Source organism: Bos mutus, chromosome 21 (genome assembly GCF_027580195.1).
Source record: "Bos mutus isolate GX-2022 chromosome 21, NWIPB_WYAK_1.1, whole genome shotgun sequence".
In the NCBI taxonomy this organism is placed as follows: Eukaryota; Metazoa; Chordata; class Mammalia; order Artiodactyla; family Bovidae; genus Bos; species Bos mutus.
The window spans coordinates 60,307,698-60,328,605 of record NC_091637.1 but is presented as its reverse complement, the minus strand read 5'-3'; the positions used below and the strand labels follow the sequence as shown (position 1 = coordinate 60,328,605).

Sequence of the window (20,908 nt, the reverse complement as noted above, 5' to 3'; positions counted from 1 at the left end):
AATTACTGCAAATCATAATAAAGGAAACAGACCTTTATATAGATGGAAAGTTTTTTTGAGGTATCATTCTTGTTTGAAACAGATATATACTGGGGCGAAAAATTCTCTCAGTAAAGAATTCCTCAAATTAACCTACTATGTCAATAAAAAATTGTCCCTTAAAAGAAAACATAAACATACACACACTGACCTGCGCTGCAGTTCCTCTTCCTCTTCAAAAACCCCGAAGGGCTTCAGAGTCTCCACCAGCTTCTGTGTGAGCAGGCAGTCAGTCTCCTTGGGGGCTGCTAAGCTGATGGGAGAAGTAATGCCATAGTGCTTCTGTGGCGGCTGTGTTTGCTGTGATCCCTGTGTTGTAACTGGACTGCAAACAGAACTGGATAAAATTACTGCCAAAAAATTTCCACAATTTGAAACAAATCAGCATAACTAGAAAAAATGCATTTCTACAGAGTTGATTCACTCCAAAAACATGTTTTAAAACAAAAAGTAATGCAAAAACTAAATGACCAAGAAGAAAACTTTAGTTCTCCTCCCACTTCAAGGATTTTAACTTTGCTACTATCTAAACATCTAAATAAATTATGAATATCCGATCAAATACATTGCTAGAGAAACTGCAATCAAGGATACAGTGAACTTCTGAGAAATTTCACTTCGTGAAAAGAAGCCAAATCTGTTAAATTGTTATTTCTAAAGAGATGAGATAAATACAAAAAGTTTTACCAACACAAGAGATTCACCAAGTGGAACTTAACATCTGACTAGCAATGAATAAAACTCATAGATAATGAGGCAAATAACAGAAAAGTTACTTGGAGGGGGAGAACTATAGTCACACTAAACTAGATTTACACTTTAACAATGATTAGTCAAATGTTTTTCTGTTTTAAGAGAAATTCTAGATTTTTACAAACCAACAGGGTTTTAACATAACTAGTGAAAAGGTCCAGTATGTTCTAAATGGTTTAGGAAATTAACCTGACTCAATTTTTCTGTGTGAAAGCAATTCTTGTTTTTGTTCCCCTCCCTTTATAAGTCAATGGACAGGGATTCTAAAGTAGCACAATTATTAACTAAAAACTGCCTGGTCAAATAATGTACAAAACCAGGTAAGGAGAAAAAGCTAACATTTGAATCAGGTATTTACCCTAAATTCTGTTCTTTAAGAAATAACTTATTTTATATACACAGACATCTCTATTTCTTTCCAAGTTCTAAATATATATATATGTACATATATATATTTAAATTTAAGTGCAATAGCCTACTAGAGCAATAAGGTGCAGGAATCCTATGCGGCTAAGTCCCATTATGCATTTATTCACTACTGTCCTGGGTTCTGGTTTATACTAGGTGGGACCCTGTCTTATACTGTCTTCTGATATCAACATAATACCTAAGAATGCCAGGAAACCCACAGTGTTTATTAATTAGTCAATAGGCTGTACAGCATTTACAAGTTATGCATTGTCTCAATTCTAATTCAGATCTTACAGTAACATTTGCTGAATAAATATGAATCAGATTTATCTCTTATAGCAATTAATTTATGTCAGATCACTTCCTCCTAGTAACTTTAATATAAACTCCACTGCTACACAAGACTATGATGTCAATTCAGAGCTGGGGCTCCACGTGAGCACCAAGCACTGTTAAAAGACTAAATATCTCATATTATGATTAAAATATAGAAGTTAACCTAAGTGGAAATACATTTATAGTATCTTGGTTAATACATATTTTTGTCAATCAACAAATAGCTATCCTCAGGTTCCATAAAACTGACATAAAAAAGGTAGCCCTCAAAACTGCCCAACCATTTCTTCCCACCATGCTCTAATAGATTCCAGATAAATTACATACTAAGTGTAAAAAAATACACTTACCACATATCTTAGCATAATTAAATTCTCGTGCATTGTTCATTGCTTCATATGAGTTTCTCCAAGTAAACTACAGCCCTTCATGACCACCCCAGGATTATAAATATTTTATAAATGATTTTAATGTAAGTAAAGCCAGAAAAGAAAACAAATATAAAGTTCATTCTAGCCAGATTTGGTTCAAGCAAGTAATGAGAGCTTTCAAGTCAAGTATAAACTGAATTCATATTTTCCTAACTTAAACCTCTACTGATTTTTTTTTTTTTTTTTTTGAGCAAGTAATAGTTCATCTGCACTCTTCTTTTCTCAAGGGGCTAAATTCATTACCAGTTGAGTTTGAATATCACCAAAATATGGGTGCCCATTCTCTGTGGCATTAAGCTTTCTTGGCAGACTCATTTTTTTCTTTCTCAATATTCAGGTTCTTCATTGTCACACAAAAAACAATGCTAGGAAAGTCCACTGTCTATTTCAATTATATTGCCAAAAATACTGGATATAGGCTCAGATTTTTAAATTCACACCAAGTAAGCTCAGACTTCTAAATTCACACCAAGTTTGCTTACTTTAATTGGGGGGAAAAATGTTGACGTCTACATTAGTTTCCTTATTAACATTCTGATGGGGAAACAAATCATACCCCAGCTGTAAATGTTTATTCAAAATGTAGTCACATCATAGAAGATAAACCACATTTATTTGACTCATCTAATGCAACAAAGAACATATATATCACCTATCTCTATATGTGTACATACTTAATACAAGTTATATATAGAATATGTACTAACTCAAGAACATGCATGAAAGAAATAAAAATAAATCACAACCAAATGAAAGGAAAGAAATAAATACATGTTCTGAAAGGTACAAGACACCTATGCCTCCAATAAAAATAGCTTAAGCTTAGCCTAAGTAGCTAGACTAGGAATTTTAGGATGCCAGATTCTCTGAACGTCTGAAATGTAGAAACATTAGCTATGATTGAATAGAAGAAGTCAAATTTTTCCATTTAATTTTAACATTAGAAATTAAGGAGAGGGACAAAATTTAAGGATCTTTTTTGCTGTCTTGTTTCTAACAAAGATAATATACACATTCTAATATTGGGTAATTTGAAAAGTTCTCCTTTACAGAATTTCTCCTGGAACCATACACCAGACAGCTAGCTATCAATCCCAAGAATGCAAAAGCTCTTCCTGAAATTCTTGAGCACAGGAGCCACCTGTCCATGGTCCATCACTTTTTAGAGACATTTTTACCAATATGCAGTTTTCTTCCCACTTAACTATTTAAAAAAAATAACTTCTACAATTATATAAAACAATAAGGAAAAAAACTAGATACAGAGCCAGGGTATTTGTGATCCATTAAAATGTCTTTCTGGTTTTCCATTTAAATATCAAGAATCCTTGTGCTTTTCCTGAATAACTGGTTCACTTTCATCTCATGAACATATTTGTGTCTACCTTTAGGCTACTGCGGAGACGGCAATGGCACCCCACTCCAGTACTTTTGCCTGGAAAATCCCATGGATGGTGGAGCCTGGTAGGCTGCAGTCCATGGGGTCGCTAAGAGTCGGACACGACTGAGCAACTTCGCTTTCACTTTTCACTTCATGCATTGGAGAAGGAAAGGGCAACCCACTCCAGTGTTCTTGCCTGGAGAATCCCAGTGACGGGGGAGCCTGGTGGCTGCCGTCTATGGGGTCACACAGAGTCGGACATGACTGAAGCGACTTAGCATTAGGCTACTGCCTGAATTCTTACAGCAAAACTGATGGTCATCCTGCAAGTTCTCTGCAAAAATCCAAAAATCACTGTACTTCTTTAAGAACTATTTTAGTACCCTAATTTCTAGTTTTATACCTCTGCCCTGATCCATCCTCTTCATCCACCTTTAATGTAAACATCTTGCCAGCTTTCAAAATATGACTAAAGCCTTTTTAAATCTTAATCCTTTCTGGATCAGAGCAAGACAGAAATTGTGCCCTACCCTTCAAAATTACAAAGGGCTCTCCCAGTGGCTCAGTGGTAAAGAATCTGCCTGCCAATGAAGAAGATGAGAGTTTGATCCCTGGATCAGGAAGATCCCCTGGAGGAGAAAATGGCAACCCACTCCAGTATTCTTGCTTAGAAAGTCCCAAGGACAGAGGAGCCAAGGTGGGCTAGTCCACCGGGTCACAAGGAGTTGGATAGGACTGAGTGAGTGAGCTCACATGCACAAAATTACAAAGGGCAGCCCAACACTCCTTCCCCCATTCTACTGTTTTGGGGGTCAGGAGGGAGGAAGAGAGCATAATACTAAATATTTTCAGAGTTCTCTCTTATAACATACGGGCATTTTCTTTATAATATTTAAAATAATTTACATCAAGGCAAAGCTTGCAAATGACACATGCCCACCTTTATTTTTTTCTTGTTTTTAAACTTCAACAACATTTTATGTAACAACTCCATTCCAATACTTGTTCTGACTCTTGGCATCTTGGTCCCACTTCTTCTATTCCCTGACTATGCCAGTCTGCCATACACACTGCCTACCAAACATTACCCTCCTAAATCAGGGCTTCCTTAAAAACCACATGACTTCTGGTGTAAAGGCATTCAAAACTGGGTCCACAAAATCTGCTCTCAACCCAAAAGCAATCTGATAAAGAGAAAGCAGGCCTGATTTCCCTTCTACTAGTTACGCTGCTCTGATTTCACCTCTGCCATTAGTTGTGTCACTTTTATTAAGTTGTACCTCTGTGGAGTCATTAAAGCTCTTCTCTGCTTTGGATGGCAAACTAAAAACTTAAATACTGTAACACATTTATGTCAAAGAGGACCAGTGTAATGCTCTGTGATTAGAAAATTAAATACAAATCATGATTTACAGCTTTAGAGCACTGGTAAAGCATTCAAGGTTATCTATCAAACTTCATTAATCCAATTTTCCTAAAAGCACTTTTTCCTCATTTATTTTTTCCAAAAAACTATATTACTAGGCTGAAATTTACTGAATTAGGATCCCAAATATGTATGAGAGACAATACTAAAACCAGGAATACAAAGATAGTCTCTATCCTTAGTGACAATCTCAAATTTGGTCAGGGATTCAGATCTTTAAACAACAGATGGGTGCAAAGTAAAAGCTTACAATAAATAGTACAGAAAGAATCAAGGCTATGCCAAAGGAAAAGGATAAGGAGGTGTGCACTCTCAACAACTGGAGAACTGGAAAAAAGCAGTCTCAGCAGATAACACACTAACCGAAAGGACAACAAATCACCAGGTGTTTTCGGAAATGGTTAATATTTAACGGCTTTCATCTCAATTTAAACAAAGCTCAAGCTACTGATGGATCCCTGCCTCCTCATATGGGACATTTGGAACTGGAGACCCATCATATTAACAGGGCCAACTGCCTCAAAATGTAGATACTAGTCAACAGAAAACACTCAATTCTTGTTAGTTTTAGTCAGTAAAGTTAAAACTGAAAGCTTAACTTACCTTCCTTGAAAATAATCAGATAAATCACAATAACATGATATATATATCTTTATATATAATCTTTAGGTGTAAATTATATAATTTGCTGTTTAAAGGCCTTAACGTAAACATAATGTGTCCACTCGAGCAGGATAAAAGGACACTGAACAAAGTAAGAATATGCGATCTCTGTAAAATATCTGAATGTGCACTAAATATTAATTCTTAGCAGAAATAATACAATCTACTCTTTCACAAAAAGTTTAAAATATATTTAAATTTTACTAGTACCTTAACAGTCAAGCTTACAGTATTTGCTAACACATTATTCTAAATGGCTGTATCACCTTCAGCCTGTGTAAGAAGTACTAAATATAGTTAGAACCTAACTACAATCTTAAAATATATAGTCCAGGTGGCTCATCCAGCCAATATTTAGTAAGCATCAGAGCACCTACAGATGAAGCAATAGTTCACCCTCAGGGGGAACAAATTATGATGAATTCCAAGGTCAAACTTTGGAAATAAACGGTTGATTATACAGAGAAAAGCACTCATTACTGAATTGTAACAAAGGCCAGGTATTTCCCCCTCTTTCCTAAGGGCACTTCTAACTGTCCCTTTGCCGTCTAAAAGGGGCTAGAAGTAAAAACAACAAAAATGGCCAAATCACAGCATTCCTGCATCAGTATTTGTCAAGCATAATTTGAAAATGAGGGAAATGTAACTAGAGAATCTAAAAAAATTTTAAAGTGTATCAGAAAAAAATATTCAACAATGTATTATATCATAGTATTACATAGTAACTCCAGGATACCCAATTTAGATGCTAATAACCAAAATGACAGGAACACTATTCTTAAGTAAAACCTTAAAAACTACAAAGACTGTAAAATACAAGAATCTGGTTTCTGAAATATAGAGGGAATAGAAATTTGAGAGACAATTCTGTAACAGAAGAGGAATAAAGATTATCTATTTTAAACTTCTACATTTTCTTCTTCCTCAAATCCTTAAGTTTTCAAATCAAAATGCTATAAAATTCTGCAGACCTGCAATCCAAAGACTGAACAAGTATTTTTCGAGAACCCGATCTTGAAACTTAAGTATACTTAAGACACATCAACAGATGCCAATTGAGTTGAGGAAACACCAAAAACGTACACAGATGCTACAGTTCTAGGATGAGGATGAAACATGGAACCCAGAGTCGAATTTGGTTCCAATCTACAACTTAGGGAGCTTCCCCTGTGGCTCAGCTGGTTAAGAATCCGCCTGCAATGCGGGAGACCTAGGTTCGATCCCTGGATTGGGAAGATCCCCTGGAGAAGGGAACAGCTACCCACTCCAATATTCTGGCCTGGAGAATTCAATGGACCACAGGGTCACAATCAGACATGACTGAGCAACTGCCACATTCATTCATTCATTCATTCAAGAACTAATATCTCCTGCAATGGGGCTGTTTCATGAGTCAGAAACTGAGACTGTACAGTCATTTAAAAGCTGAAGTATCAGGATGATGAACATACCAAATAAAAGACAAGTCTCTTCCACCAACCAAAAGTGAAAAATAGCTGGGACTCCAACTGGCCTCATTTTGCCTAAAGTTAGCTTTTATAAACTTGCCTACATGCAACTGAAGGTGAAATTTAATTGTAATGTTAACTTGAAGTAGTTCAGCTGCCAAGAAATGGAATATTCTGATAAAACATTTTAAAAGATGTTTTCAAGCTAGAAGGCTTAAGGGGTGGTGGTGGAGGGCAGTCAGAGAGTAGGAAGTGAATAGGCTTATAAATTTACCCAGATCCAATACTTTCCCTCCCAATTTCTCCATCAAAATAGCATGAATTGAAAACATGTTTACAGTAAAATACCACATGGGCTTTCCCATGGCTCAGTGGTAAAGAATCCACCTGCAATGCGGGAGACGCAAGCTTGATTCCTGGTGCGAGATCCTCTGGAGAAGGGAATGGCTACCCACTCCATTATTCTTGCCTCGGAAATCCCATGGACAGATGAGCCTGACAGGCTGCAGTCCATGGGGTCATAAAGAGTCGACATAACCGAGTGACTAAACAACAATTACATTTCAAAACCATAACCAGCATTATTAAGCAGTAACCAGCTCATTACAAAACCTCTAAATCTTAAAATCTGGTAATCAAAAACTCTCAGACGTCACCCTTCTTAAAGATTACCTAATACACTGTTTTTCATTGACAACAAAAAACGTCTCTATATCAGGTGTGTCCATTCCTCCAGACAGTTCAAAACCCACCAGAGATGCCGCGCTGACACCACCATTGCCAACAGCAGCCTGGGACAGCTGTCAGCTGTTACTATACATCCGCAGTTCTCAAACTTTTGGGTCTTAGGACTCTCTTACAACTCATGAAGACTCAAATAAGCTCAAGTTTACGTGGATTACGTCTGTCGCTGTTTAGTGCATTAGAGATTGCAACGGAAATTTTAAATGCCAATTCATTTAAGTGACAAGAGATCTATCATATGCCAACGTAAATGATTTTTTAAAAAATAACTGTTTCCTAAAACCAAAGATTTAGTGAGTATAACACTATTCTACATTTTTGTAAATCTCTTTAATTCTGGTTTAATCAAAAACAGCTGGATTCTCATATCTGCTTCTCCATGCAATCCTTTTTGATAAATTGTTTTCGTAGATGCACAAGAAGAAAATGGATTTACACCACTGTAAGTGGAAAGAAAGAGTATTTTAAGTCTTTTCAAATAACTGTGGATATTCTTCTTTAATACTACACCAAAATGCCCCAAGTGGTAATTTCTTAAAGCCTAGTTACAATATGAAAGCAGAAACCACAGCAAAAAAACCCTTTGTATTCGAGTATTAAAATCCATTGGTCCATCCTGCACTTACACCTGCCTTCCAAATGTTGACACATTTTTAAAAAACCACAGTATTTTTAAAGTGTTCATTAATATCACCATCAAATCAGAAATATTTTTAATTATTGGAGGCTGACAAGTTCACAATGGCAGAAACAAGCATTACAAAATTCTAAGTTTTGCTTGAAAGCTCAAATTTTATCACTGACTACATTGTCAGTTGTTTTCCCTAAAGACAGACTCCATTTTTCAATCAAATGCTAAGCTGTCAAGTACGAACATCATGGTTCATCACTTGTTCTTTGAGGTATAAACAGAACTCCATACGAAAAGCACTAGCTTAGCTCACAAATCAACCAGGTGAGCTCTTCACAAAACCACCATCCTTCTTTCTAGCAGTTTAATGTGTACTTTCCATTTTATCACAACATATTTAAAAGACAAATTCAAGGGCCAAGAGTCGTAGTAAAATTAAAATTTTTACTGCTTCATCAAGGACTTTTTTTTTTTTCAAACTGTGTGTCTGTGTGCATGGGTGCAGTGAAATAACATAACGACAACTAGAAGGATACGGCACCTCTGCCTCAATTCTTCCTAAAGCACAATCATCATTACAGCACCGGTGCAAATATCAACAGACTAAAAAAGACATAACACCTCAACCCTGTGAACAGTTTGGATTTTATGTACTCTCTAAGGATCAAAGACCCCCAACGTCCAGACTTCCATAGGTCACACTCTGAAAACCACTGCTACACAATATTACTATCCACCAAATGGTCCCAGTTCTAGCTCTTATCGCTACAGGAAACTACTCCAATTCCCCTCTTTTTGGTGACAACTCCAAGTATCTGGAAGAAAAGCTATTGTCTCCCGCAAACTCTTGCTAAATATCTCTTCCAATAAAATCCTAAAAATGTGGCATGAATATTAAATCATTGATAATGTTTATTCTCCTTGAAGTCTTTTTCATTACCAGTGATAGCCAGAAGTGAGCTGAAAAATAAATAAAGATCTGACCAGCACAGAATAAGGCAGAAATTGGAATATAGTTCCCATACGGTATTATACTTTATATTAATGCAGTGGCTCTCAACAAGATTTTGGTCCCCAGGGTACACCTGGCAACATTTGGACACATTTGTGGTTGTCATTACCAGAATATGGGGAGTGGGAATCCTGAAATCTAGAGGTCAGGGATATTGTTAGACACCCTACAATACACATGACAGAATTATCAGCCTAAAATATCAATAGTACCAAGATGAGAAATACTGTGTTAATGGATCTAAAGACTATCAAAAATCTTGGAAACTTCATCACCATGGCTCTTAAACCATGTCAGCTTTTCAAAATTATATGTGCAATTAGGTATGCTTTGGGACAATATATGGGAGACTTGTTCACAATGTTTTCTAATGATTTTCTAATGACCTAACTTCAATAATCTGTTTTGATTTTATCCATTCTGACAACTTATCTATGGTCTATACCTTAACCCCATCCCCCATACAATTTTAACAGCCATACTGAACATGTAACTGGAAGTCAAACACAATACAGTTTGAAAATCACAATTCAAAACATGAAATAAAATTAGTGACACCAAAACATGAAAAACAAAGCAAATTAATGGGGGGTAGGGAGCCTATTTAACTTGGCTGTCTTTGGCCTTTCCAGTTTATTTCAAAAGGGCTATAGTACACTTAGGGTTAAAAATAAAAGAGGGACAGCTAATGAATATCTGTCCACATTTCAAGAAACACACTAGAAAGGCAATATCCATGTGTGGGAATCTGCTGCCTTCACTGTGTCTCCCATTTTAAACATTTGAACTAACTTCCCAAGAATCTGAAGCACTTAGGTCTTTAAAAGAAATGTATACTTCCCTTCCCCAATGTTGGGAAAAAGTAGGTATAAAAGAAATATCAATTTCTAAAATAATTTCATTAAACCACTTTAAGAACACATTTCGTATTACTGGTCAATGTTTAATACTGACATGATGGATTATCAGAAAGAGAAGTCCTTTTTCAAAAACAGCAGTAAAATGTGAGCTAACACAGAGTCACATGGCATTATTGCAAACATTAAGGTTGACTTTAATAGCTGAATTGAAAAATGCCACAAAAATCCTGCTAAGACTCGGTTCTCCTAGTGACCCTTTTTATCGTTCCATAAAAGGAAGAAATCAATTAACAGGGACCTTGCAGATTACAAGACTCTAGGTCTATATATTTAATTAAAACTAACAAATATTCTCATTACAGAAATAATATGCGATGAGCCTCTTAACAAAATGACTGGAATGGGTGAGAAGGAGCGTGAAATTCTTTTCTAAAATATCGTGTAAAGTACGACAGGTGTGTTTAATGCCTGTTTCAAAGTTAGAGCCTCACCTGTAAAGAGAGACACACACGTATACGTACATAAATAAAACTGTAAAACTATAATCACATATATTTGCAGAAAAGTTGATTTTACTAAAAACAAAACCTGAGGCGCTACAGTAGGTGTCAGAAACCCTAAAATTTCTCTTCTGCCTTGAAGCAAAATTTCAAGGGTCGATTACATGCCTGGGGGCTACAACGAAGAGAACGCCTCAGCCCTTCGTTTCTTACCCTTGAATCTTCAAAAATGGAAGAAATGCAGTCTCACTATTTAGGCCTCTGCACTGCTGTGTATATACGCAGGGAAAAAAGGCTGTAATCTTTCTATCAACAATGAGTTCTCAAATTACATCCCAGTCTTTCAAAGAGAAAAAGAGAACTTAAAAAAAAAAAAAAAAACAAAACTCTACAAGGGAAAGAAAGTAAAGGATGTAGGCCTAGTAGGATTAAAAGCCGAAGACGAACTACATAAGAAAAAGTCTACCATCAGAAAAACAAAAAGTTATATCACTGCAGATGGAGAGAAACGGAAGCAGGAAGAACTCCGGCGACCCTATCAAAACAAAACCGGGAGAGCAATACGTAACGCAACGCCTTTCGATGGGGGCGCCCGGGAAAATACCCCTTTTCCGGGGACTGGAAGACTGGAGGGTATTGGACCGGGTGGAGGGGAGAGAGGTTCCAAACAGCAGGGCTCGACGCTCAAAACTGGGTTGGTTGGTTTGTTTTTTAACTCGTGTTCATGCAAGCTGGGACGTGGAAGTGGGTTAACACTGGCGCACGACGTGGGCCAACTTGGAAACGGTGAGGAGACGTAGGCCGGGAAGAGAAGCAGCGGAATGAGCCCGCCAGGCGCCGGGGTGGGGGCGGGGGGGCCAAGCCCGAACCCCGAGTGCAGACCCCGCAAGGAGCAGGGCCTTCCGCCCGGGCCGCTGGCCACCGGGTTTTTTTTTCTTTTTTTCCCTCTCGCCTCCTTTCTATTATCGGACCAAGCGCGAGCAGTCGAGTTAAAGAGGTTCCTCCGGCCCTTTCCGGAAGGGGAAGGCCCCCGGCCCGACAGCCGCCAAAGCCAGGAAAGGAGGTGGGGGTGGGAAGCGGGAACGGAGCACAAGGGGGAAGTGAGGCGGCGGGCGGGAGAGAGGAAACAGGAAGAGCCCCAGTCCTGCCGGCCTCCCCCGCGGGGCGAGGACCCGGCTCCCGCGACCCCTCCCCCTCCCCCGACGCCCCCCAAGGCCCAGTCGGCAAGCGAGAGAAAACAGAATACAAATCACTTACAACGGCATCGTCTCCTGCGCCGGCACCGCCCAGTCACTTCCCCCCCGCAACCGCCGCCACTGCCGCCCTGGGCATGATCCACTGAGGCGGGAGGGAGGGGGGCGGGGGCCTGCCTTAGCCCTGGGTCCTACCCCACTCCCGCACCCGCTCCCGCCGCTTTAAGCGCTTCTCCTCCTTCCCCTTAGTCCTAACATGGCGCCCGAGCGCTACCACAGCAACGTTCTAGAATCGGTGACGTCACCACGCACGCCGGGCGCGCGCATGCGCGCAGCAGCCGCTCGACGCCGCGAAGCCTCACGGGAAGGGTAGTTTAATAGCCCGCTGGCGCCCCAGCGACTTCCGGCTGGCGCCCTAGAAACTTCCGCCCGGATCCCTTTCCGCGATTGCAGTCCGGGTGAGGGACAGGGTGAGAAAGGCGAGGAGTTTTTTCTCTGAGCGACGGAGGGGAGCGGGTGTCCCCTCTTGCCGGGCCGGTCTCGTCGCCTATGCGGCCCGGACTGCGCGCGCCAGGGCCCGGAGAGGGGCGTCGCTTCTGGTGCATTGTGAGGTCGCCCAGGTCTCGCCGCCCGAGGTCGCGCTGCTACTCGGACCGGTCGGTGGAGGCGCTTGGAGGGGCCCGAGGCGCCCGCGCGGGCCCATCACCTGCCCCGGGTGCCAGTCGAGCGCGGGGCTCCGCACGGTGTCACTAAATTGTAACAAGTCACTCAGCCTGTCCTTACTTTTCTGAAGAGTGAGTGTCTGCCTGCTTCCCAGGGGACTGGCGCCTGTTGAATGCGGTAATGGACGAGGGGTGCTTGGCATAGCCAGCAACAGAGAGGGGCGCAGGGTCACCGCTAGGACTCTCCTGCCCTGATAGACTCAGTTTAACTCTGCGTGGGGCCTTGGAGTTGTTCTGCCCACTCATGTGTACGCAGGCGCTCGAGAAATAACTGTTGAGTGAATAGAAGTTTGAAGGCTAGGACTCAGATGACCGCGGCTTCGGGAACACGAGCTCATTTTTTTTTTTTTTGACAGCTGGGCCCTGGAACTCACTAATAAAGCTGTCACTCAGTAGAAACGTAGGTGGCCGTAATCCTTGGAATGATAGCAAAGGCCTTTTCGCCTCCAGTTTCCCCAAGGCTATGTTTTTTTCAACCCATCTGTCCCTAAGCGGTCACTACTAATCTCCAGCCAAAGTTTCAGAAAGAATGCCCCAGACTGACTGGACTCTGATTCTCCTTCCTTCGAATTTAGAACGCATTCCAGAGGGTCACACAGAGCTTAATGGAGGGCAGGGGAGCAGTCAAATAGGGGAAATTAAAGTTCTAAAGAGCAGTCAAATAGGTAAAATTAAAGTTCTGAATTCTTTAAACATGTTAATATGCCCTTGTAAATTCTCAGGAAGTCTAACCAAAGATTTCCCTTTTTTTCACCAAACGTTGAGTGGGATTGGAAAACCACAAGGGTCTAAAACCCACATTGTCCAATAGGGTAGCTGTTTGTCACAGGTGGCTTGCAAACATGTGAAATGAGGCTAGTCCGTTTAAGATATGGTGTAAGTACAAATCACATGTGATGTCAAGAGATAATAGTATGAACAGAAGAATGTGAAATACCTCACAGTTTTTTATATCTTGATTTAAATAGAATGCATTAAAAATATGAAAATTCCAACTGTTTCTTTTTCATTTTTAAAATGTGACTACTAGGAACTTTGCTGGTGGTCCAGTGGGTAAGACTTTGTTCACAGTGCAAGAGGGCCTGGATTCCATCCCTGGCCAGGGAACTAGACCCCACATGCCTCAACTAAAGAGTGCATGAAACAAGTGACAGCTAAAGATCCTGCATGTACAACTAAGCTCCAGTGCAGCCAAATAAACAAACTGTGACTGCTACAAAAATATAAATTACATATGTGGCCCTCAATTGTACTGAGTAACAGTAGCCTGGAGACAGACTTGTGTTTTATTCCAGTTCTACTTGTTAGGCCTTAGCTCTTGTGGCTTTAGTTGGGGGCCCAGTAATAGACTTGTCTTTAAATTTTTTGAAAATCTAAGCTCCAGTGAAATTAATAACATGTTTATAAGTTGCTCATAAAAATGGGCACTGATGATGGTCAAATACTGACCCACTTAACCTTACATTCTGAATGAGTGGGAGCAGATAAATATGTGAATGTATAAGGGAATTATAGAATAAGAATAAAAATAGATCAGTTCAACTTTAGATACTGTGGTCAAACAGTCTTTCAGAGGAGACAACTGTTGACTTGAAAAAGATGCACACCGTGAGAGTTAAGTTTTATTTGGGGCCAAATGAGAACTGCAGCCCAGGAGACAGCACCTCAGATAGCTTGAAGAAACTGCTCCAAAGGGGTAGTGCGGGAAGGTCAATATATGTGATTTTGGTGAAGGAGGAGTTTACACAATCAAGCACTTAATCTTACGAAAGGTTTTCTGTTAGTCAGGAGGAGCTGATGTCACCAGGAGGGGATTTAGTACTTTTCTAGATATGAGGAGATGCAAGGATTGGGATCATGAAATCAGTTCCTGAAAATAACGTTCTACAGACCTGTTCCACCAGTTTCCCTGGAGCACGAAATGCCTCATTCTCCACCCTGAACTCCCTTCAGATCCTGTTGGAGGTCAAGAGCTACAGCAGCAAAGGGTTCAGTCCTGCAGAGGCAGCCGGCAAGTGCTTCTGGCAAGGGCCAATTTATAGTTGACATAATCTTTGACCTGAGACCTGTAGCCTTTCTGAAAGATTGGGATCTTTTTGTGAATGGGGAAGCCTTTGAAAGTTATAAAATGGGCAGGAGATTGTTGTTCAGTGGCCAAGTCATTTCCAACGCTTTGTGACCCTACGGACTGCAGCACAGCAGCCTCCCCGGGCCTTCACTGTTTCCCAGTTTGCTCAAATTCATTTCCATTAAGCGAGAGATGCTGTCAAACCGTCCCACTCTCTGCCACCTTTTGCCCCCAATCTTTCCCAGCAACCAGGCTCTTTTCCAATTAATCCAATTTGAGAGAGATTTAGGCATTGTGGTTAATCCTGGTTTAGAGGTAGCAGGGCAGGAATAAAACAAAGATAATTATGAAGGTTCTAGGAAGGGGACAGAACAAATGAAATAGGAAACAAGATAACTGAGCCAGGAAATAAGATTATGAGAACGGTTTGATATGGGTTGATTTTGATGTGCCTTTGGGACCTTCAGAAAAGTCTGAAGCTATTGAAAACACTCCAGGAATTGAGATGTAAAGGCTGGAGACAGATTATAAACTCTGAAAACAACTGATGGTGTCTTGGAATCCTATTTCAGTTCTGGAATGGCTTTGCCTCACCGGGCCACTACAATCTAATCCAGCTCATATTTCACAAGTGAGTAATGAGCTAGGTGGTCACAAATCCTCAATTAAGGATGTAGTTTGAGCCATGAAAAGTGGAGAGTGAGATAAAGCCAATTATCAGTGTTTTGGTTAAGACAATATCTGTATAGTGTTAGCCTTGCCTTGCATGTCCTTGGAGCTCCAGCCCACTACCTCCAGCTGCTGCCGAAACTGCTTTATTGTAACAGCCTGCCCCACGGCCTGCTTTCCACCAGCTGCTAAGAAGAGGGGGAGATGTTTTTCTACCTGAATCTTAAGTATCATTCAAATTGCATTTTCCACACAGTGTCCTGGTGGGAAGATTCCCAGACTGGTTCTTTTAGGTACATCGGTTCAGTTCAGTTCAGTTGCTCAGTCGTGTCCAACTCTGCGACCCCATGAATAGCAGCACGCCAGGTCTCCCTGTCCATCGCCAACTCCCGGAGTTCACTCAAACTCACGTCCATTGAGTCAGTGATGCCATCCAGCCATCTCATCCTGGGTTGTCCCCTTTTCCTCCTGCCACCAGCATCAGTCTTTTCCAATGAGTCAACTCTTTGCATGAGATGGCCAAAGTATTGTAGTTTCAGTTTTAGCATCATTCCTTCCAAAGAACACCCAGGACTGATCTCCTTTAGAATGGACTTGTTGGATCTCCTTGCAGTCCAAGGGACTCTCAAGAGTCTTCTCCAAAACCACACTTCAAAAGCATCGATTCTTCGGCCCTCAGCTTTCTTCACAGTCCAACTCTCACATGCATACATGACCACAGGAAAAACCATAGCCTTGACTAGACGGACCTTTGTTGCCAAAGTAATGTCTCTGCTTTTGAATATGCTATCTAGGTTGGTCATAACTTTCCTTCCAAGGAGTAAGCGTCTTTTAATTTCATAGCTGCAGTTACCATCTGCAGTGATTTTGGAGCCCCCCAAAATAAAGTCTGACTGTTTCCACTGTTTCCCCATCTATTTCCCATGGAGTGATGGGACCAGATACCATGATCTTCGTTTTCTGAATGTTGAGCTTTAAGCCAACTTGTTCACTTTCCACTTTCACTTTCATCAAGAGGCTTTTGAGTTCCTCTTCACTTTCTGCCATAAGGGTGGTGTCATCTGCATATCTCAGGTTATTGATATTTCTCCCGGCAATCTTGATTCCAGCTTGTGCTTCTTCCAGCCCAGCATTTCTCATAATGTACTCTGCATCTAAGTTAAATAAGCAGGGTGACAATATACAGCCTTGACGTACTCCTTTTCCTATTTGGAACCAGTCTGTTGTTCCATGTCCAGTTCTAACTGTTGCTTCCTGACCTGCATATAGGTTTCTCAAGAGGCAGATCAGGTGTTCTGGTAGTCCCATCTCTTTCAGAATTTTCCACAGTTTATTGTGATCCACACAGTCAAAGGCTTTGGCATAGTCAATAAAGCAGAAATAGATGTTTTTCTGGAACTCTCTTCTTTTTTGATGATCCAGCGGATGTTGGCAATTTGATCTCTGGTTCCTCGGCCTTTTCTAAAACCAGCTTTCACATCTGGAAGTTCACGGTTCACATATTGCTGAAGCCTGGCTTGGAGAATTTTGAGCATTACTTTACTAGCGTGTGAGATGAATGCAATTGTGTGGTAGTTTGAGCATTCTTTGGCATTGCCTTTCTTTGGGATTGGAAAGAAAACTGACCTTTTCCAGTCCTGTGGCCACTGCTGAGTTTTCCAAATTTGCTGGCATATTGAGTGCAGCACTTTCACAGCATCATCTTTCAGGATTTGAAATAGCTCAACTGGAATTCCATCACCTCCACTAGCTTTGTTCATAGTGATGCTTTCTAAGGCCCACCTGACTTCACATTCCAGGATGTCTGGCTCTAGGTGAGTGATCATACCATCGTGATTATCTTGGTCATGAAGATCTTTTTTGTACAGTTCTTCTGTGTATTCTTGCCATCTCTTCTTAATATCTTCTGTTTCTGTTAGGTCCATACCATTTCTGTCCTTTATCGAGCCCATCTTTGCATGAAATGTTCCCTTGGTATCTCTGATTTTCTTGAAGAGATCTCTAGTTTTCCCCATTCTGTTGTTTTCCTCTATTTCTTTGCATTGATCGCTAAGGAAGGCTTTCTTATCTCTTCTTGCTATTCTTTGGAACTCTGCATTCAGATGCTTATATCTTTCCTTTTCTCCTTTGCTTTTCGCTTCTCTTCTTTTCACAGCTATTTGTAAGGCCTCCCCAGACAGCCATTTTGCTTTTTTGCATTTCTTTTCCATGGGGATGGTCTTGATCCCTGTCTCCTGTACAATGTCACGAACCTCATTCCATAGTTCATCAGGCACTCTATCATATCTAGTCCCTTAAATCTATTTCTCACTTCCACTGTATAATCGTAAGGGATTTGATTTAGGTCTTACCTGAATGGTCTAGTGGTTTTCCCTACTTTCTTCAATTTAAGTCTGAATTTGGCAATAAGGAGCTCATATCTGAGCCACTATGTACGTATGATCTTAGGTACATAGTGCATGCAAATAAAAAAATAGAGGAAGTTTTAAAAATATTTATTTAATTGGTGGTCCTAATGGTAAAGAACTAGCCTGCCGATGCAGGAGACTTAAGAGATGTGGGTTTGATCCCTGGGTCAGGAAGGTCCCCTGGAGAAGTAAATGGCAACCCACTCCAGTATTCTTGCCCGGAGACTCCTGTGGACAGTAGGGCCTTACGAGCTACAGGCGGTAGGGTTGCAAAGAGTCGGAGTCTTAGCCATTGGACCACCAGGTAAGTCCCATGCACAGAAAATATTTTTTAATTTCTTCACCTATTGAGGACTACCTGGTTTGTGTTTCTGTGTTATTTAGGAGGTGATCATTGGAGACACTGTGTGATACAGAGATTTTTAAAATCCAAATAATAAACTATAATGACTCATTTGGCTACTACTGGTGTATACTTTTTACAATTTCAATCAAAAGGCAGATTTATGAGTCACTAAAGTCAAAATAATAGCAAGCACTTCCATCTAATAGTGCTGTACTCTTGAGCTATCTTTTCATTAAATTCTCACTCCCCTTTTAGATGTTGATGTTTTGAAGAATGTGTCTTCTGTCATTTGCATAAAAGGAAGGACTTCCAGGAAAGACAGAGGATGGTCACATCACAGGTCTTGTCTGAGTCCCTTGGCCACCAAGCGTGGGTTCTTGGCTTTGAGCAAGAAAGAGTTCAAGAGTAAGCCACAGTAAAGTGAAAACAGGTCTATCCAGGGAGGATAGACACTGCATAGAGTGTGGGCCCTGTCAGGAGGCAAGAGCAGCAGGGGAGTATGGGGGTTGTCAGTTTTTGTAGGGGTGGGTAACTTCATAGGCTAATGAGTAGGAGGAGTATTCCAGCTATTTGGGGGAAGAGGTGAGGATTTTCAGGAATTGGGCCACCGCCCACTTTTTGACCTTCTGTGGTCGTCCTTGGCAAGTCATGGCACCTGGGGTATGTCATTTAGCGTGCTGATGTGCTATAGTGAACATATACTGAGGTCAAACTCAGGTGGAAGTCCGATCTTCTGCCTTCTCGGACCTGAAGTGAAGTCGCTCAGCCGTGTCCAGCTCTTTGCAACCCTGTGGACTATAGCCTCCCAAGCTCTGTCCATGGATTTTCCAAGCAAGAGTACTGGAAAGGGGTGCCATCTTCTTCTCCAGGGGATCTTCCCTACCCAGGGATCAAACCCAGGTCTCCCGCATTGTAGGCAGACGCTTTAATCTGAGCCACTAGGGAAGTCTTGGACCTAGTTGATTCTAATCAGGTTATGTTGTGGGCTGTGTCATAGGTCATTCTTTTAAAAGTTTCGCCCTGCCCGCTTCCTGTCTCAGAACTGCAGTAGCACTTTAATTAGAACTGGCCCAAACTTGTGCTTCCTCTAGTCTCTGCCTCTCTCTCAATAGTTCAGTCATCCTTTAGGCTCAAAACAAGTCAGTTTCCTGATTTCTTCCTTTTCCTCACTGCCCATACCCAATCCAACCTCAAGTCCTACTGGTTCCACCTCTCAAATCCACCTGACATCCAGACTCTACTCCTCTGCCATCACCCTAATCCCTGGTAGTATGCTGCTAATGCTAAGTCGCTTCAGTCGTGTCCGACTCTGTGCGACCCCATAGATGGCAGCCCAGCAGGCTCTGCCATCCCTGGGATTCTCCAGGCAAGAACACTGGAGTGGGTTGCCATTCCCTTCTCCAACGCACAAAAGTGAAAAGTAAAAGTGAAGTCACTCAGTCGTGTCCGACTCTCCGCAACCCCATGGGCTGCAGCTCCCCAGGCTCCTCCGTCCATGGGATTTTCCAGGCAAGAGTACTGGAGTGGGGTGCCATTGCCTTCTCCCTGGTGGTATAGTGGATAAGAATTCGCCTGCCAATGCAGGGGGCGTGGGTTCAATCCCTGCTTCGGGAAGACTCCCCATGTCGCAGGGCAACTAAAGCTTGTGTACCACAGCTACTGAGCCCTCATGCTGCAGCTGCTGAAATCCATGTGCCTAGAGCCTGTAGTCCACAGCAAGAGAAGCCACTGCAATAAGTAGCCCTCACTCCACAACTGGAGAGCAGCCCCTCCCCGCTGAGAGAAAAGCCCTCACAGCGACAGAGATCCAGCACGGTCAAAAAAGAAAGCAAGCAGGTGTGCTTAACCCCAAAACCAAACAGGCTTGCTTAGCAACAAGACCAGGCTGCAGATGCAGGAGACATGCCCCAGAACAAGGAAACAGTGGTGGCAGGAGCCCCACGTCCTACCCACTGAGCTCAGTAAGTTAATGATCCCTAAGATACACTCCCTGCACACATGAAAAGGATATTTTGTAGACCTAGCTTTGTTGTTTGTAGGAACAACAACAAAAAAACCTCCCCTGCCCAACCTGGAGGATACTGACTAAAAAAGATGTACAACTTCAGAATTGAGAGTTAAGTTTTATTGGGGACAAAATGAGGACCGCAGCCCAGGAGGCAGCATCTCAGACAGTTCTGAGAGACTGCTCCAAAGCGGCAGTGGGGGAAGGCCAATATATAAGGATTTGGTGAAGGGGGAGTTCAGTACCATGAAGCACTCAATTTACAAAAGGTTTTTTTGTTAGTCATGAGGACCTGATGTCCCCGTGAAGGGATTTAGTGCTTCCCTAGATATGAGGAGACTGAGGATTCAGATCATAAAGTCTGTTCCTAAAAACATCCACCTATCTAAAGGCCTGTCCCACCAGAGTCCCTGGAGCACAGAGTGCCTCACTCTACCCTGAACTCCCTCAGGGGTTGTTAAGGATCAACAGCTATAGCAGCATGGGGTTCAATCTCCTTAGAGGCTGATGGGAAATGGCTTTGTTGTTCAGTCTTGACAGTGCTCTTGGTAAGTGCCAATTTGTAGCTGACAAAGAGGAACTAATGATGGAAGCATGATGTCTACTCAAGAATGATGAAAGTTCCATGATCATGTTGACAATGCTCTCTTTAATCTCTAAAGATAATTTATAACTGGTGTCTCAAAATTGCAAATCTTCAGCCCTTGTAGTTCTGATCTATAACTGGCTTTTTTTTTTTTTTTTTTTTGGCCAACTGTCAAAAAAAAAAAATGACAGAAAAGTTTTTCTTCCTCTTCCCACTTTTCCCTTGATTAGAAAGTGTAGCCCTGTAGCCTCACTGTAGAGATTGCTGGAGTGCAGC

General features: G+C 41.4%; 1 protein-coding gene across 4 annotated transcripts in view; it reads right to left on the bottom strand.

Moving 5' to 3' along the window:
- Window positions 1-12,115, bottom strand: part of PAPOLA (poly(A) polymerase alpha) — a 49,206-nt gene extending 37,091 nt beyond the window's left edge. For 3 of the 4 annotated variants that reach the window (XM_070357914.1, XM_070357915.1, XM_070357916.1), the window contains exons 1-2: window positions 11,893-12,115; window positions 191-376 (exon numbers count right to left, since the gene is read on the bottom strand). In XM_070357914.1, the coding sequence (XP_070214015.1) occupies window positions 191-376; window positions 11,893-11,900 (194 nt within the window). In that variant the 5' untranslated portion in view covers window positions 11,901-12,115. The remainder of the gene's footprint in view (window positions 1-190; window positions 377-11,892) is intronic. The other variant, XM_005903670.3, reaches the window with a different exon arrangement.
- Between the last annotated feature and the right edge of the window lie 8,793 nt (window positions 12,116-20,908).